Source organism: Platichthys flesus, chromosome 1 (assembly GCF_949316205.1).
Source record: "Platichthys flesus chromosome 1, fPlaFle2.1, whole genome shotgun sequence".
Lineage (NCBI taxonomy): Eukaryota > Metazoa > Chordata > Actinopteri > Pleuronectiformes > Pleuronectidae > Platichthys > Platichthys flesus.
The window spans coordinates 30,033,320-30,048,449 of record NC_084945.1 but is presented as its reverse complement, the minus strand read 5'-3'; the positions used below and the strand labels follow the sequence as shown (position 1 = coordinate 30,048,449).

The 15,130-nt window shown below is 41.2% G+C and overlaps 1 protein-coding gene across 2 annotated transcripts in view; it reads right to left on the bottom strand.

The window, feature by feature from the left end:
* LOC133956028 (histone-binding protein RBBP7) overlaps positions 1 to 15,130 on the bottom strand; it is a 16,149-nt gene extending 1,019 nt beyond the window's left edge. The window contains exons 1-11 of one of the 2 annotated variants that reach the window (XM_062390913.1): positions 14,991 to 15,130; positions 13,630 to 13,774; positions 12,065 to 12,210; positions 3,491 to 3,667; positions 3,273 to 3,388; positions 2,802 to 2,962; positions 1,685 to 1,811; positions 1,510 to 1,587; positions 928 to 1,004; positions 728 to 785; positions 317 to 427 (exon numbers count right to left, since the gene is read on the bottom strand). In XM_062390913.1, the coding sequence (XP_062246897.1) occupies positions 317 to 427; positions 728 to 785; positions 928 to 1,004; positions 1,510 to 1,587; positions 1,685 to 1,811; positions 2,802 to 2,962; positions 3,273 to 3,388; positions 3,491 to 3,667; positions 12,065 to 12,210; positions 13,630 to 13,774; positions 14,991 to 15,006 (1,212 nt within the window). In that variant the 5' untranslated portion in view covers positions 15,007 to 15,130. The remainder of the gene's footprint in view (positions 1 to 316; positions 428 to 727; positions 786 to 927; positions 1,005 to 1,509; positions 1,588 to 1,684; positions 1,812 to 2,801; positions 2,963 to 3,272; positions 3,389 to 3,490; positions 3,668 to 12,064; positions 12,211 to 13,629; positions 13,775 to 14,990) is intronic. The other variant, XM_062390914.1, reaches the window with a different exon arrangement.

Sequence of the window (15,130 nt, the reverse complement as noted above, 5' to 3'; positions counted from 1 at the left end):
TTGGTGGATAAGTTTCTTTCCAAACAATCCTAAAACAATTTTAATGTCTAAGAAAACAGTTCTCAGAGCTGCAGGTAAAAACAAGTATTTATTTCTAACTAGTCCAATTCATGTAGAGCTGCTGAATGATGTATTAAAAGGCAATCATGAATGAAAATCAACAATTCACATCTAAAGTGTTGAGCCTCCTGGCTCCTCCTCCCTGCCTTGTTATTGCAAGACCTTTAGTCTTTTAAAGGTGAAAACATCAAGAAGTGTTGAGGAAATCTCAGAACGAGACTGTGTGTGAGGCTCATGTGAGAGCAGCAGCACTCACCATCTGCCAGACTTGCATGATGTTGTCTTCGGACACAGAGCAAATAACCCAGGGTTCGTTGGGGTTCCAGGAGAAGTCGGAGATCTTGGCGGTGTGGCCTCCGTGGATGAACTGGTGGATAAAAGATTAAATGACAGACACGTTAATAACCTAGAGGTAAATTGGTTCACTTGAGAGGGAACCCACAGACCAATAACATCTGTGGAGCTATTTAACCTCATACTATTTACAAACAATCAGTGATGTGTTGTTTCATTACTGTGCAGGGGCAGCCTGACAAACACCATATTTACATTACTTGCACAGATATCTGTGCAAGTGGACAATTCTTTGGTCCCTGTTAGAAAAAGGACCTGACGATGAGTGAGAGATGGAAATCCCAGTTATCTTGCTTGTTGGGACATTACTTACCAGCAGTTCTGGCGGGCCATCCTCTGCATCTTCTGCCGACTGCTCCTCCCCAATTTTACTAGAAAACAACAGTTTCTCTTTAATTAACTCTTAGTGCCATATTTCTAATTTAATAAAGCTAATATTCAACACATTGTGTGATCAGTGTCTATGTCAAGATTAATTTTTATATATACACAGACACACATTGAGGTTTTTACCTGAGATCCCAGACGTTGAGACGCCGGTCGGTGCCACTGGAGGCCAAGATGGTCTCATTGTGAGGAGACCATTGTACCTAATGAGTGGGATAGTTAATTGACAGCAGGTTAATGTAATACTCAGCTACAATAATACATTATCAATCTTTTCATTTGCATTTCATCCCATATATGGAAAAAATACTTCACAACACTACAGTTTTAAACAAGTGATGCATCTCAAAGTGAGGATCATCAGCCTGCACACCATGATACAGCACTAAAGCAGACTAAACACAAGCGTCTCATATACACCTAATTGATGGAGGTCTTTACTCTGAGAGCCTTGTTTAATTTTCTATTTAGTAAATATGAATCCTTAGTGACGTTCTAGTTGTACCTCTGCTGTGCTGCACTAAGCTTCTATGATAAGTGCTGTTTATAAAGACATGTTTTAGTTTGATTCCTTGGTTATTTTTTGTTCAAGAAACTGTTGAAAAGAAGAGCTGCACTAAGTGAAACTGTGATAAGTCATACAGTGTGGACTATGAATGATACAATTTAACTTAGATTGTGTTTGCAAAAGAAAGCAGTTGAGGTTACCTGGAAGATTTCATCTTTGTGGGACTCAAAGGAGTGTAGCTTCAGTTTGAGGTTCCTGAGATCCCACAGTGCAACAGTCTGAAAAACAAAGGAAGATTTGCCTTACATTTCTCCTAAGTCATTGATGTCAGCCTGAACCTGGCACAATCCAAATGGGTTTTTGCTTTTTCTGTACCTTATCAGCAGAACCAGTGGCAAGAATGAACTCGCTGTACGGGTTGAAGCTCAGACAGTTGACTTCAGCAGTGTGCGCATCTACCGCGTGGCTGGCTTTGGATGTGTTATTGGACCGTGTGTCCCATCTGGTGGAGGATAAAGAAGGGTAAGGAGGAGGCAAGGGCATAGCATACACTCAATGAGCATTTTAATACAATCAGCTGCACACCTGCTTATTCATAAAGTTGAGACCAGTGAGAAACTGATCTCCTGAGATCTTCAGACAGAACAATTAGTATTAGTATTATTTACTCAGCATGGAGCGAAAAACATAACTCCATTGAGCAGCAGTTCTGGGTTGATGAGAGATGTCAGAGGAGAATGGTCCACCTTATTTGACCTGTCAGAAAGGCTAAAGTCACTCAGATAGCCATTCAAACACTTTGTGGTGGATGTTTCTAACAACAGCAGGTTCCTCTCCTGTCAGCCAACAACAGAAGAGTGAGGCTGCAGTGACACACACTCATCAACACTGGACAGTTGAAAACTAAAAAACCTAGCCTGGTCTGATGAGACTGGATTTCAGATGGTAGAGTCACAATCTGGAGTCAACAGCATGAATCCAGACAACTTACCTTTTGTCACCAGTCCAGGCTACTGGTGGTGTTCATTGTTTGACTCACTTTGGGTCTAATATCAATAAATCAATCATGGTTTGAATGTCACACTATCTGGATATTGTTGCTGACCATGTATATTCAACCCCTCATAGGCACAGGTTTTCATCCTCCAATGGTTTCCTTTAGCTGATAATGCTCTATGACACAACGTAAATGTGTCAAAGTGGTTTCATGAACCTCCACAGCCACCAGATGTGAAATCAGTATAATCGTTGTGATGTGGTAGAACAAACGATCAGCAGCATGAATGTGCACTTGACAACTCTACAAAATTATATGATGTCACGTCAACATGAATGTCAGAGGAAAGTTTCTTGCATCTTGTGGATACTGATCCATTTGACAAGGAACCTAAGTTGTTTTGAGAGCAAAGGGAGGAATTACCTAATAAAGTGCTCAGTGATTGTATTTCGTAGGAAATAATACATAACCAGACCATTAACATTAACCTCTTACATCATGAGCTTCTGGTCGTCGGCCACTGAGCCAAACAGGGATTCATGGAGCAAATGCCAGGAAACATCTTCCACCACTGCTGTGTGGCCTGTGAAGATGGTTTTGGCATCGACAACCTTCCCTTCCTTGGGGCCAGCACCGATGTCCCATAGACAGATGGTCTGGTGAAGAATGAAAGGAGAGCACAGTGTAAGTTTATGTTTTGTACATCCTCTTGCTTGCATTGATCTGTTATAAACTGGTCAATGCCACAATTTATCATCACAACCAATTTTGCAACTTGAACTTTGGTTGATTTAGCTATTTCTATCTGTTGAGTGTAAAAAGGGCAAAAACCCAGAATCGCAGCTTATGAAGACTTAACAAGACATCACCTTGGCCTCAGTGGAACTGGAACTGCTCATGTTGCTACCTACTCTGGATAACTAACTAAAACTAATAAACTGGTAGGTGTTAGTTCTCTTCACTTACATGGTCATCGGAGGCACTGAGAAGGTTGCCGCTGAGGTTGGGATTCCAAGAAAGACCATACCCTTCTTTCTGGTGGCCTTTCAGTCTCATGTCTGGATTACATTCTCCACTGGGATCTGAAAGGCAGAAATACATTCAGCCTTCACCTAATGATATGCAATTGACTAAAACACTCTGAAGCAATGGTCATAAGAACATCATCCCAGCATAGCTCAAACCTGGCTTAGGCGGGTGCTTCGTGTAGTCAAAGACCAAAACATCACACGATGGAGTCTTGGTGGCAATGATGAAGGGGTTCTGGGGCATGTAGCGGGCTCGGTTCACCTCTCCTTCGTGGTTGATTTTGATCTCGATCTCTATTTTTCCACTTACTGAACCAAATCCACCAAACTCTGACAAAAGAACAGAATGATATGGTAATACATCAATTGTTAGAAATGTAATGCATTTATATAGCTGTTTTTCTAGTCTTAATGAACATTTAAAGCACTTTAAACTACAAATCACGTTCATTCATTCATTCACTTTATATCACATATTATAATGCATTCAGGGACCATCGGAAAAGCTAACGTCCGCTAGCTTAGCCATATCCAAATTTCACATTTTTACAGTGATCTAGAGGAGATAGTTTTGTTGAGAGATTTGTTCCAGCACTAAGAGCCACAGTCAGACATTGGAAAACTGCAGGTTAAGCTCAATCCCATTTCAGCCCCTTCCACCTTCCCCTTGTTTTCGAGGGTTAACTTGTCCCTTGAAAAAGAGGTACGAGGGGTAGTAGTTGAAATCTTCCCCTACGAATTGGGACAGCCCTTCAAGAAGCTGTTACATCATCAGTAGTTGTCGATGTAAACAGAGACGACAACATTTTTTGCCGGTGATGACTTTTAATAACATTGTTGTGATCTGAAATAAACCAATGCTATTGTTTGCAGTTACTGAGGTGACAATCCTATAATATCCTAACATCTATTCTAATGCAGATTAATCAATGACATATGTCATTCATCTGATGGAAATGAAAAATCTTTGATGCTCTGCATTATTACACATATAAATCAAAAGCTTACAGCTTCAGGTTGCTAGCAGGGTTCTGTAGACAACCCTGACAGAATAATGAAAAATCTGAGTTTCTAGGGCTCTGCGGCCTTAATACTTGCCACTACCCCTCCATCCCAACAACAATCGGGACACCCTACTCCTACACATGGACACGCAAAACAGAGGAGAAGGGCTAAGGGGAAGAGAGAAGGGGTGAACACGGATTAGGCCCCTTGCTAATTTAAGGCCGATATATGCTACTCCGTTTTTTACGGACACAGAAAGATAGGACCGCCCTCTTCGCCGTGGAACGCCCTCTCCGGGCACCTCGGAGAGCTCTTCTGATTTTTCTAACTGCATGTCGGAGAGCCTAGGGATAGCCCTTGGCTGTGATTGGTGTGCTAACGACAGCATTTCTGAACGACAGCATTTCCGGACCTCCAACTTCCTGTTTCATTCCCTATAATCACAATAAACCCAAACGATTCTACGATTAATATGACAAGTATGTGGCTAGTTAGAGCCCTGACAGCATGTGTGTACGGTCACAAACCGTTATAACGAACTTTCATAACGGCGCTACTGTGCTAGCCACCATGCTAACTGCGGCGATAACAGCGCAAAAACCCGCTATCACGACTTTAATTCCACAGCTATCATGACACTGTTTCTCAAACACTGTCAGGTTAGAACAGGGGTGGGCAAACTTTTTGACTCGCAGGCCACAATGGGTTCTAAAATTTGACAGAGGGGCCGAGCCAGGACCAGATGGATGGAGTATTTTTGTGAACTAATATAAATTACATGGAAAAATCATTACATACAAGGATTTGGCCTTTAACAAGTAGCAAAGCATTTATTTGCAAGGCAATTTAACAAATACTCAGCCAACCTCTGAGCTGTAGCCGCACGTTCTTGCACTGACTGCTTGCTAGCGTAGATAGCATGCTTCGTAGCAAAGTGACGGCTGATGTTGTACTCCTGGCATATCAGGCATACAGCTTTCGATTGGATTTCAGTGACAAAGTATTTTTGTTGTCCACTGTGCACTTAAACACTCTGCACTTATTGTCGACTTTTCCCTTCCTTGATCCGCTCATTTTACAGAAGGGCTCACAGGGCCAAGCAAAAAAGTGAAGGGAGATGAAGTGCCCTTTCCAGCCCTATACACCACACTCCCGGTCAAATTTAAGTTAGTGGACGCTTTTAAGCAAAGCGTCTTACAATAAGTGCATTCAACCCAGAGGGTACAAACCCAGAACCACAAGAAGCAAGAAAGTACATTTTCTTAAAAAATAAAGCAAAACTACTAAATTGTTAGTTTAAAGTTTAAAAAAGTTTAAAAAAGTTTTAAAAAGTTTGGAAAAGTTCGGCGGGCCGGATTAAAGAGCCCAACGGGCCGTACTTTGCCCATGTCTGGGTTGGAAGCAAACACTTGGTAATAGTTAGTATCGGGAGTCCCTGCTGACTGTGTGTGGAAGCTGGGGGGGAAGCTAGCTGCTTCCGTGTAGCTTGAACTCAGTTCGGAAACAAGACTGGGGAACCGCTGCGCTAAGAAACGATAACATAAGCATTTTGACTCACTGGGTGTCACTTTATTTTATTGAGTTGCCATCGTACACTGTGTGTGAGGGAAGCCGGGAGCAGGTAAATAAACAACGTGGACTTCTTCTGAGAACTCATGAGGTAGGCTTCTCTAAGTTTATCTTCCGCTGCGCCACATACTGTTCTGGCGCAGAATTCTTTTCAGCACCGGAGAACTATAAATCAAAAAGTGTCCCTCCGTCCGTCCGTAACTGATTTGGAGTGGCATACATAGGCCTTTAGTCTTTTACATTTTCTTTGATTGTGCAACATGATGATGATGATATAGATTACTGGCTGATGAGAACTGTTGTTATTGCTGCAACAATATCAGCCAATAGCTGCTGTGTGAGGACACAGAGCCTTGGCAGAGAAAACACACTCCAGTTCTGAATGTAGATTTCTGCCTCTAATCCTTTCACAATCGCTGTCTGCCTCCATTTTACTCAACAACGTTACTAGCGATCCAAACGTACAACCAAATCCCCTGATAAGGGAGACAATGCAGGCAATCGATGCATGCATACGTGCATCATAAACAAATAGCACTTGTAACGTTTGTCAGTATGCAGATATGCGATTATTAATATATTAAAAAAAAAATAAACAAAAATGATGATCTGATAAAGATACTAAATTTGGAATCCCTAGACAAAACAATTACAGCTATCAGCAGATGCACCACTATATATATATAACACAACACAACCATAATTGACAAACCTAAAGTATCCCCTATCGAGAAATTGTTATTTGAAGCAGCTGGAAGGATGTCTGCCATTTTATTTTATAAGGCTTTGAGTATTGCATCATTGAAGTATCTGGGGGACTTAAAGGCACCTGGGAGAAGGAACTTTCTGTCACAATTTACTTTGAAAACTGGGAAGATCAATTTCAAAGTGTTATCGCACCAAAGCAATGGCATTTAGGATAATATAGATTGCACATTTCTCCCAATCATAAACATTATTTTAATCCATTAACTCACTGTCTTTGGTCATGCTGTAAACTACAAAAGGTATTGGTCTGATGTTTTATCTGAAATAAAAAAAGACTGGATTTTGTGCTGAGATGGACCCAGTGTGCCTCATTCTGAGATGAGATGTGACTCTGAATATGTCATGGCTAGTCTGGCAAGTGTTGCGTTTTCCAAACACTAGATCATGAACACCTTTTCAAGCATAATTTAAATTATGTATCTGAATACGAGCAGAAAATGTCTCCTTTAAAATACATATCACGTAACAGTTCCTGTACACAGGCATTGGCATGTTGTAACTGTATAAAATACAGAATCTAACTGCTAGCCAAGACAAAAAGGTCAGCAATGCTTGTAATTAGTTATCCAGCTAACAATGACTATTGGTAGTCTAAGCTGATATATGTTGATATATGTTGTGCCTGTTTTTGCCCATCCAGACTCAAACACTGTCAAGCTATCTAGTGTTTGTGCAGCTTCCCTGCTTGAAAGGGATTGGTACAGACCGTAGGAGGTTTAACTGGGTTCCACTCATGCAATGACCACACCGTTTTCCTTCTTTAACTCCTCTTTACTTTTCTTTTTGTATTTTCAAAGGTACAGGTAAGTTGCAGCAGGTAGGTATTGTGGGTACAGTTGTAAGTGGGTTGCAAGTGGTAAACTGCTAGGTATACTGCAAGGTTAAAAACCTTTAAAGAAACCAAAAATAACTACAGTAAATGCAGTGCAGAATGAAATAGTCAATACAAACATGTTTTTCATATATGCATTTAAATACTTATAAATATAAATATATAAATATAAATATTATTAATACTTTTCAATGTCTGAGCATATTTTCATGAATTCTGTTCTAAATATATGAAACCATTTTTAACTGCTTTAAATATCAAATCATTTTTAAATGCACAAATTCATCTTAACTGGGTTTTTTATATATATATATATATAATCACTCATTTGAAATGTAAATATAAATAGATCAATAAAGTCAAATAGAAATAACTTTAGCAGTATTCAGATCATTTCTATCCATCTACAGATCAAAATATAAACCCCATTTGTTTTCAAACAATTTGCAGTCAAACAATCATGTGGCATCAAACACCAAACAATTGTCCACGCTTAAACGCACGTTTTAACGTGCGCTACAAGCGATTGCGCAACTTTACAATCCTTACGCTAACAAAATCTCTCTCTTACCGGCCGTTTCTCCAGACTTTTTATGGCTGTACCAGCGCTGCTTTTTCCACGTTTTCTAGCACAGCTTTGCTGCTGCTGGACAAAACGCTGTCTGATTTGTTTGCCCCTGGCGTTTCCTGAAAGAGTCTCTCTTCCCCTTTCTGTCCTTTCCGGTCCGGTGACGCAATGACGCGGATTTCCCAGGTAACGCTCTGAGGAGGGATTCCCCCAGCTGTCAGTCGGCGCTGCATATTAACCCCTTCATATCCAGCGGGGATTTTCCAAGTTGACTTCACACCTCCCACTCGACCTTCCAGTGGAGACACCTGGGAGGTCGCATGTTACAGGTGCAACTTGGGTCAGATGTTTAGTTCTGTTCTTCGGTGGGAAGCAAGACCACTAGTCGCCTTACGTCTCTGTGAAGAACTGCTGCTGGGATCTTTTCTTTGAATTTGTTAGATGTTCGGTGATTTACTTTTGCTCCGGTAGGCCTTGTGACAGGAACCATGGATTTCAAATTAAAACAAGACCAGCAGCCTTTCCTAAACTACTTTGAGGGCTTAAAAGGTAGTGTGTTTAGTATAGTTTTATACTAGGGATGGGACTTTACAGGAGTCTTCATGTTCGAATATTCATAACGTTATTGAACAATTATTCGATTATTTGCTTATTTGAAAATAAAAACTATGACTAAATCTATTTTAACTTTCGTTGACGAGACGAAAATGTTGGTGGTTGACTAAGTCCCAATAATTTTTAAAACATCATCGTATCAGGCCGTCATGAAGTATCAGGAGCGGGCAACCGAGTCTGTGTGTTTGTGTGTGTGTGTGTTTGTGTGTCCTCCCAGATAGCGCTCCGGTCCGTAGCTCCGCCCCCCGCCCTGCGCACTCGCTCAGAGAGACACAGTCAGATCAGAGCTCGTTCACGTGGAGCAGCCGCTCTGTGACTGACTGCTTCTTAACTATGGAAACAGTGAAAACACAGAGTTTCTCTGGTCTCAGCTGATCAGAGATCTTGGCAGCAGCTGCAGTTGGTTTCTACTGAGCTGCAGTTTCTGTGTTCGCCTCCAGTCTGACCTGCTCTCCCTTTTTGTTTTCACATTTAAAATTAAATATATATTTTTAAGCTATTAGGCTGCAGCTATATGGTTTTATAGAAAAGGAGTTTAATGTGGCTACAAAATGTGACTAAAACTAGACTAAAATGGAATCAGATTTCGTCGACGAAAACTAGACTAAAACTAAGAAGGATAAAAATGACTAAATGTGACTAAAACTAATATGCATTTTCGTCAAAAGACTAAGACTAAATCAAAAATAGCTGCCAAAATTATGATCTGCACCAGACATCTGTAGTCAAATAATGGGTTAGAAAAATGAAGGTGATAAATTTGTCATAGCAGTGGGTTTAATTAGTTTGTGAGGCTATCAGTAGTGTGCAGGCTAATCCTGGGATTGAGCCATCAAATGCCACATTTACAATGTAATTTAAGATCATTATTTCCATGCTTATTAAAATTCAAGTTAATCTGTTAAGTGTTTTTTTGTTTGTTTGTATTCATGCATGTAGGTTATATATAATTTGGATTATTTTAAAGATAAAGATCATAACTTGTTAAGTTTAATAACATAACCCTCAGCCATTCCGCAGCCAATGTGCGCCGGGAATCATTCACAAAAGTATCTATAGTCATAAAAGTAGGCATCTGTCGTTTTTAATGGCTAGGTATCACAATGCCTTTCTGGTATCAGTATACCATGCACTGATGCACTTTAAAACTAAAAAGTACCTGTTTGGATGGAACCTACTTCTTTGCCTTCTTTGTTCTGATATGGATGATGACTAGGTGTATTTAGCATCAAGATTTTGTATTTACCTTAAAATTGTTGTGGCCACATAAACAAACTTATACATACATATGGCAACACACCAAAGGAACAGAGAGTCTTCATCACACACACACAGCTAGGTGCCAATCAACATACCTGCTGGAAGAGAGAATATCACAATTTCAGTATACAGCCTAAATGAAAAATGGCTTGAGTGCAGCCTCATTAATTAAGTTAGACAGTTAAAAACTTTGCAATTCTCCAAAGAGACATATCTCTCTACTGCATTAACAAAATGGCAAAAAAAGATCGTTTGTGTTTTATTCTGATCTTTATTCAAGAGCATGGTCTTTTAGTTTGCAAGCAGGACTTTCACCAAAAACCCTGCTCTCACACTCAAAAATACCCTGCTGGTGCTTAGATTGCCTGCACTTCAACTTCAGTGCCTCTTTTCACACTCACGCTTCTTGTCTGTGAGTGTGAAAAGTCGATCTTAGTTTTTTTTCTACTGGTCTTGGATTTTTTTGCAGAAAAGCCTTTCAAAATTCCCCAACCAATAGTGTAGTGATGATGAATGAAATTGTCCCACCTTTACAGTGGTTCCTTTATCTGTTACCGCTGTTTACAAAATCTGAGATTTGCGATTTGATTTTGAAATTTGCTCCTTCATGATGACCATCTATTAACATGCGGAACTCCAGCCAGATGAAAGTGACATTATTTTTTTCTTAACGCACACCACAAGTTGCGGAGGGCATAGGTGCATGAACCTGGATTAAGTAATAGACATAACGCTAACACACACACACAATTAGGCGAGACAATTTCACTTGTACAGACCAAGCTACTTATTTTTCCAGGGAAGGGCTCTCCCACCCTTACCCTGACCTTACTTTCACAATTGGCAACTCTGTGATAGCACCCTCCCAGACTGCAAGGAAGTTGAGTGTGACACTCGACAGTGAACTCTCCCTTACCGCCAACATTGATGCAACAACCCGCTCCTGTAGATACATTCTGCTCAACATCAGGAGAATACTTCCCCTTCTCACTCAGAAGGCAGCGCAGGTGCTGTTCCAGGCTCTGGTCATCTCAAGCCTAGACTACTGTAACTCCCTCAGCAGCTCGACTGGTCTTCAACCTACCTAAGTTGACTGACAACACACCGTTCCTCCACTCCCTTCACTGGAAACCAGTGGCTGCTCGTCGCTGCTTCAAGACATAAGTACTCGCGTACAGTGCTGCGAACGGATCGGGCCCTGTCTATATCCAGGACATGGTTAAACCTCACACCCCAGCCAGTTATCTCCCAATCGGCCTGCTGCTCCCTTACTGCGAGGGACAGCTAGCCACTCAACAAAATCACAACTGTTGTCCTGATGGCAATGGGGAGCTCGTTCCACCATTTGGGAGCCAGGAGAGCAGGGAGTCTACCCATCTTCTGCCGCAGACTAAAGAGACATCTCTCCCAGTTACACCTTGATTAAGACGATAAAGGTCTAATAACTATCTTCAACCGTGTTGTTTATATAATTAAAAAAAAAATAAAGCTAGTTGCACTTATATGGCACTTACATGTATCACAATGTAGTTTGGATTTTTGAAGCTAATGTACTAACTTGATTCTTGTGTTTCTGGGTTTGTATCCTCATGGTTGAAATAAAAGCTTCAGCTAAATGATTTGTCATGTAATGTAACACTACACCTGGCATTCTATTGGTTTGGGTATTTTGACAAAGTTGTGGCACAAAAATAAAATCTGAGAACAGACTGCTTCAGGAGAAGAAATTAAGCTTTAGTGGAGGAAAATTTGGATGTGACATCAGTAAGTCCTGGTCTCAAACTGAAAGACCATGCTCTTATAGTAAGAGAGAAAGAAAAAAAAACACAAAGTCATGGGCATCGTATTTTTCAGAAACATTAGATGAGATAATCAGACATGGTCACTTTTATGTGGCTATAAAAATATGAAAATAACCATCTTAAAAATTAGGGTGGGCACTCAACAGCTATGACCCATTTGGTGACGAAAAAAATATGACATCATCCACTTGTGAGAATGCCATGTCTACACCTACTACCCTGTTCTTACAAAGATATTAATCACAGAGGAATCAAGCACTAAGATGTAAGTGAAAAGCATTCCACTGCAGAATGAGTCCTGGTGTATTTACCTCCTTTCTCGCTGTCATAGTGTGAAGCATCAAGCTGGGCATCATCATTCGGCACTTGGACACTGGCAATCACAAGGTGGTTCTGCTCATCTGATGTATGGGTCCCTAAAACCAGCCTGTGGACAGCGTAGTCCTTCCCTTCTGGCCTGCAGAGATCCAGAAAACGAAACAACGGTTCATCTGTACTAAGCAGCAGCAAACAAAGTTATATAACCTAATCTAACCCATGGGAGATTGTGTGTCTCTTTGTCTTAGGAAGACGCCATGCAGAAAATACTCTATTGACTGATTTAGAAAATAATAGTGAATAAATAAAAGTTGGTTAATCAATTAAAAAAAAAACAAGGATAAAAAACAAGGTATAATAATTAGAGCTGTGAAAAAGAACGCGTTAAGATTCAAATACAGGATTAATTAAATTTTTTTTTATGCATTTAACGGATGCGCAGAAGGACCTTCCAATATACCCACAATTCCGCCCAATGTGCACTAGTCGCCACTCTAAAGCAGGCAGACGGCAGCTGCTATTCAAACAAACAAACAACATGGATAATTCTGATGAACCTGAGAACCTTCCACTGCATGAAAAAGTTTCATAATGTGTCCCCTTTAATGCTATTTTTGATGTTGTTTGACTCAGGCACGAAGTGTATCTGGAATGGCAGTGGTTTGTCTCCAAGACTCCTGTGAAGGAGCTGGGTTAAAGGGGACATATTAAGAAAATTCCGCTTTTGTAGTGTTTCTACACGTTAATTTGGGTATCTGGCATGTCTACCGTCCCAAAAACTCTGGAAAAAAACAGCTCCTGCGATTTGTTGTGGTTCCTTTATGTCAGAAACGATACGCTAGAGTGCATCGAATGACATTACGACCGAAATAAACATCATAGTAACACCATGCCCATGTAAGGGAGTCTCGCTTCATGGCCTTGGACGAGTGATCTAACGCTAGTCGGGCTCCCCCGGCCCGGTTGGTCTGCGAGCTAACGCTAGCTCACGAGCCCGGCTCCCTAAGGGCTCCCCACGGCTAGGGGAGCCCGGCTAGCGTTAGCTCGTGAGCTAACCGGGCCGTGGAGCCCGGCTAGTGTTAGCTCGCTGCTGCTACCCATCAGACATTTAAGTGGCCGCATAAACAAGGGACCCCCGGGATACCTCTAAACGTTGTCTCAACAGTGTGGAAGGATGCTGTTGCTGCACCAGCTCAAGCTCCCACTGCTCCCACTGTGGGGCTGCGCTGGGGAGCGTGGGCTCTCGCAGCCAGGCTCACCGTGGATGAGGGGGGCGGGGCACTCAAAACAGGTAAATCTGAGGAGGGCTGTTTTAGACAGGGTAAAAAGGGTGCTGTTTTAAATTATCCTTGTGGTATTTTGACCAAAATATGTTAGAGACATTTCATTAAGACCCCAAGGAACCATATCAACTGTGGTAAAATGGGCATAATATGTCCCCTTTAAGCTATGTCTGGTGCTCACTGCCAATAAAAGGCACTTTGACGAAACCAGGCAGCAGACCTGTTTAGATTTTAACTATGTTATAAGACAAGTAACATGGAGGTAATGGAAATACCTGCGGACATCTGGGAGCCACTGGACAGTGAGGCTGGGCCACTCAAGTGCATGAGTCATCACCAGGTCGTACAAGAAAGGCGTGTTTTTCTTCCAGATCTTGTACTCTTCATTGATGACCCTTTCTTCCACTGCATCATCATAAACTAACAACAAAAAAACATATTTTAGGTTAAACGTATAACTGGAAACCATAGGGCTGCACAGTTGATCGAATTTTAAACTGAATCTCTGTCCATGTCCACTGCAACCCAGAAAACCATAACAGCGACCATGCATAGCGCGACAGCGTATCCACCCACCTACCAAAGACACACTGAAATAATGGATGCAATCACATTTCATTTTGCCAAAGACGTGTCGAATAAATAATTTGCCAAGTAACAATAACTGTAGCTTTATTTTAAAATGAAGCCTTGAGGTGAGATTATGCTGCTTCAGTTTAAGGGTAACACCTTGTTATTGCCTTGTCTGCATGGACCTGAATTGTTTTCATTTGGTTGCATTCTGTGATGGCATATTTATTTTTTGTTAGCCCTTTATTTTGGGAATTTTTTTTATTTACATTTTGCTTCAGGTGAATTCAGAAAGGTATACGTTTTATTTTGATGCAAAGACGTGTACATTAGCTGGAGTGTAGCACAACAATGGAAGTGGAAGCAGTGTTCTTGTTCATTTAAACGTGAAAGTGCAATAAAAAGAAGTTGTCCCTAAAATTAATGAATAATCGTGATAAATAATCATGATCTCAATATTGATCAAAATAATCGTGATTATGATTTTGGCAATAATCGTGCAGTCCTACAATAGAAGCTACTGTGCATTCTTTCTTAGTTGGTTATACATACTTATCAGGAAGTTATTTACGGTAAGTGAGGCAGTTTGTGTAACAGTGTGGAATCTGCCAGAGTGATTCTCTCAGGAAGAGACATGACGGCTGACATGCGTCAAACTAAACTAGTTTAACAGCAAAATGCTGCACCGTTCCATTAACACTGATCACAGACTGGCAACCCACTGCAGCTGGATGCTGTTATTCCCCTGCCAGAGGACTGGGAGCATTCTACGGTGTGATTAGGTATAGGAGGTTGTGGCAGCGTAACAGCCACAGAACAATGTCTGAAGTTGAAATAAGTTTAGTTTGATGGATTGGCCATTTGGAAACAAACTGAAGTGTATCTACCAGTGTCAGATATGACATTCTCCAGTAAGTTTAAAACCTGAAGCGACACACAGGCAGACTATGACCAGTGAGCCTACTGACAGGACTTAGCATGTCATGCTAGCAGCCATGCCTGGGCTAAGCAACACACGGGGAAAACGGGCCACCGCTTAATGAGCTCAGTAGTTCTGGGGACCTACCCTCTTTATCCGCCATGTTCCGAACTCTGTGTCACGACGCTCGAAAGCAAAGGAAATGGGTGAACGTTGATTCGGTTGTTGCTGCTGATGCGCTGACTGGCAGTGCTTTGCTTGTTCCTTTTCACCGCCGAATCACTATG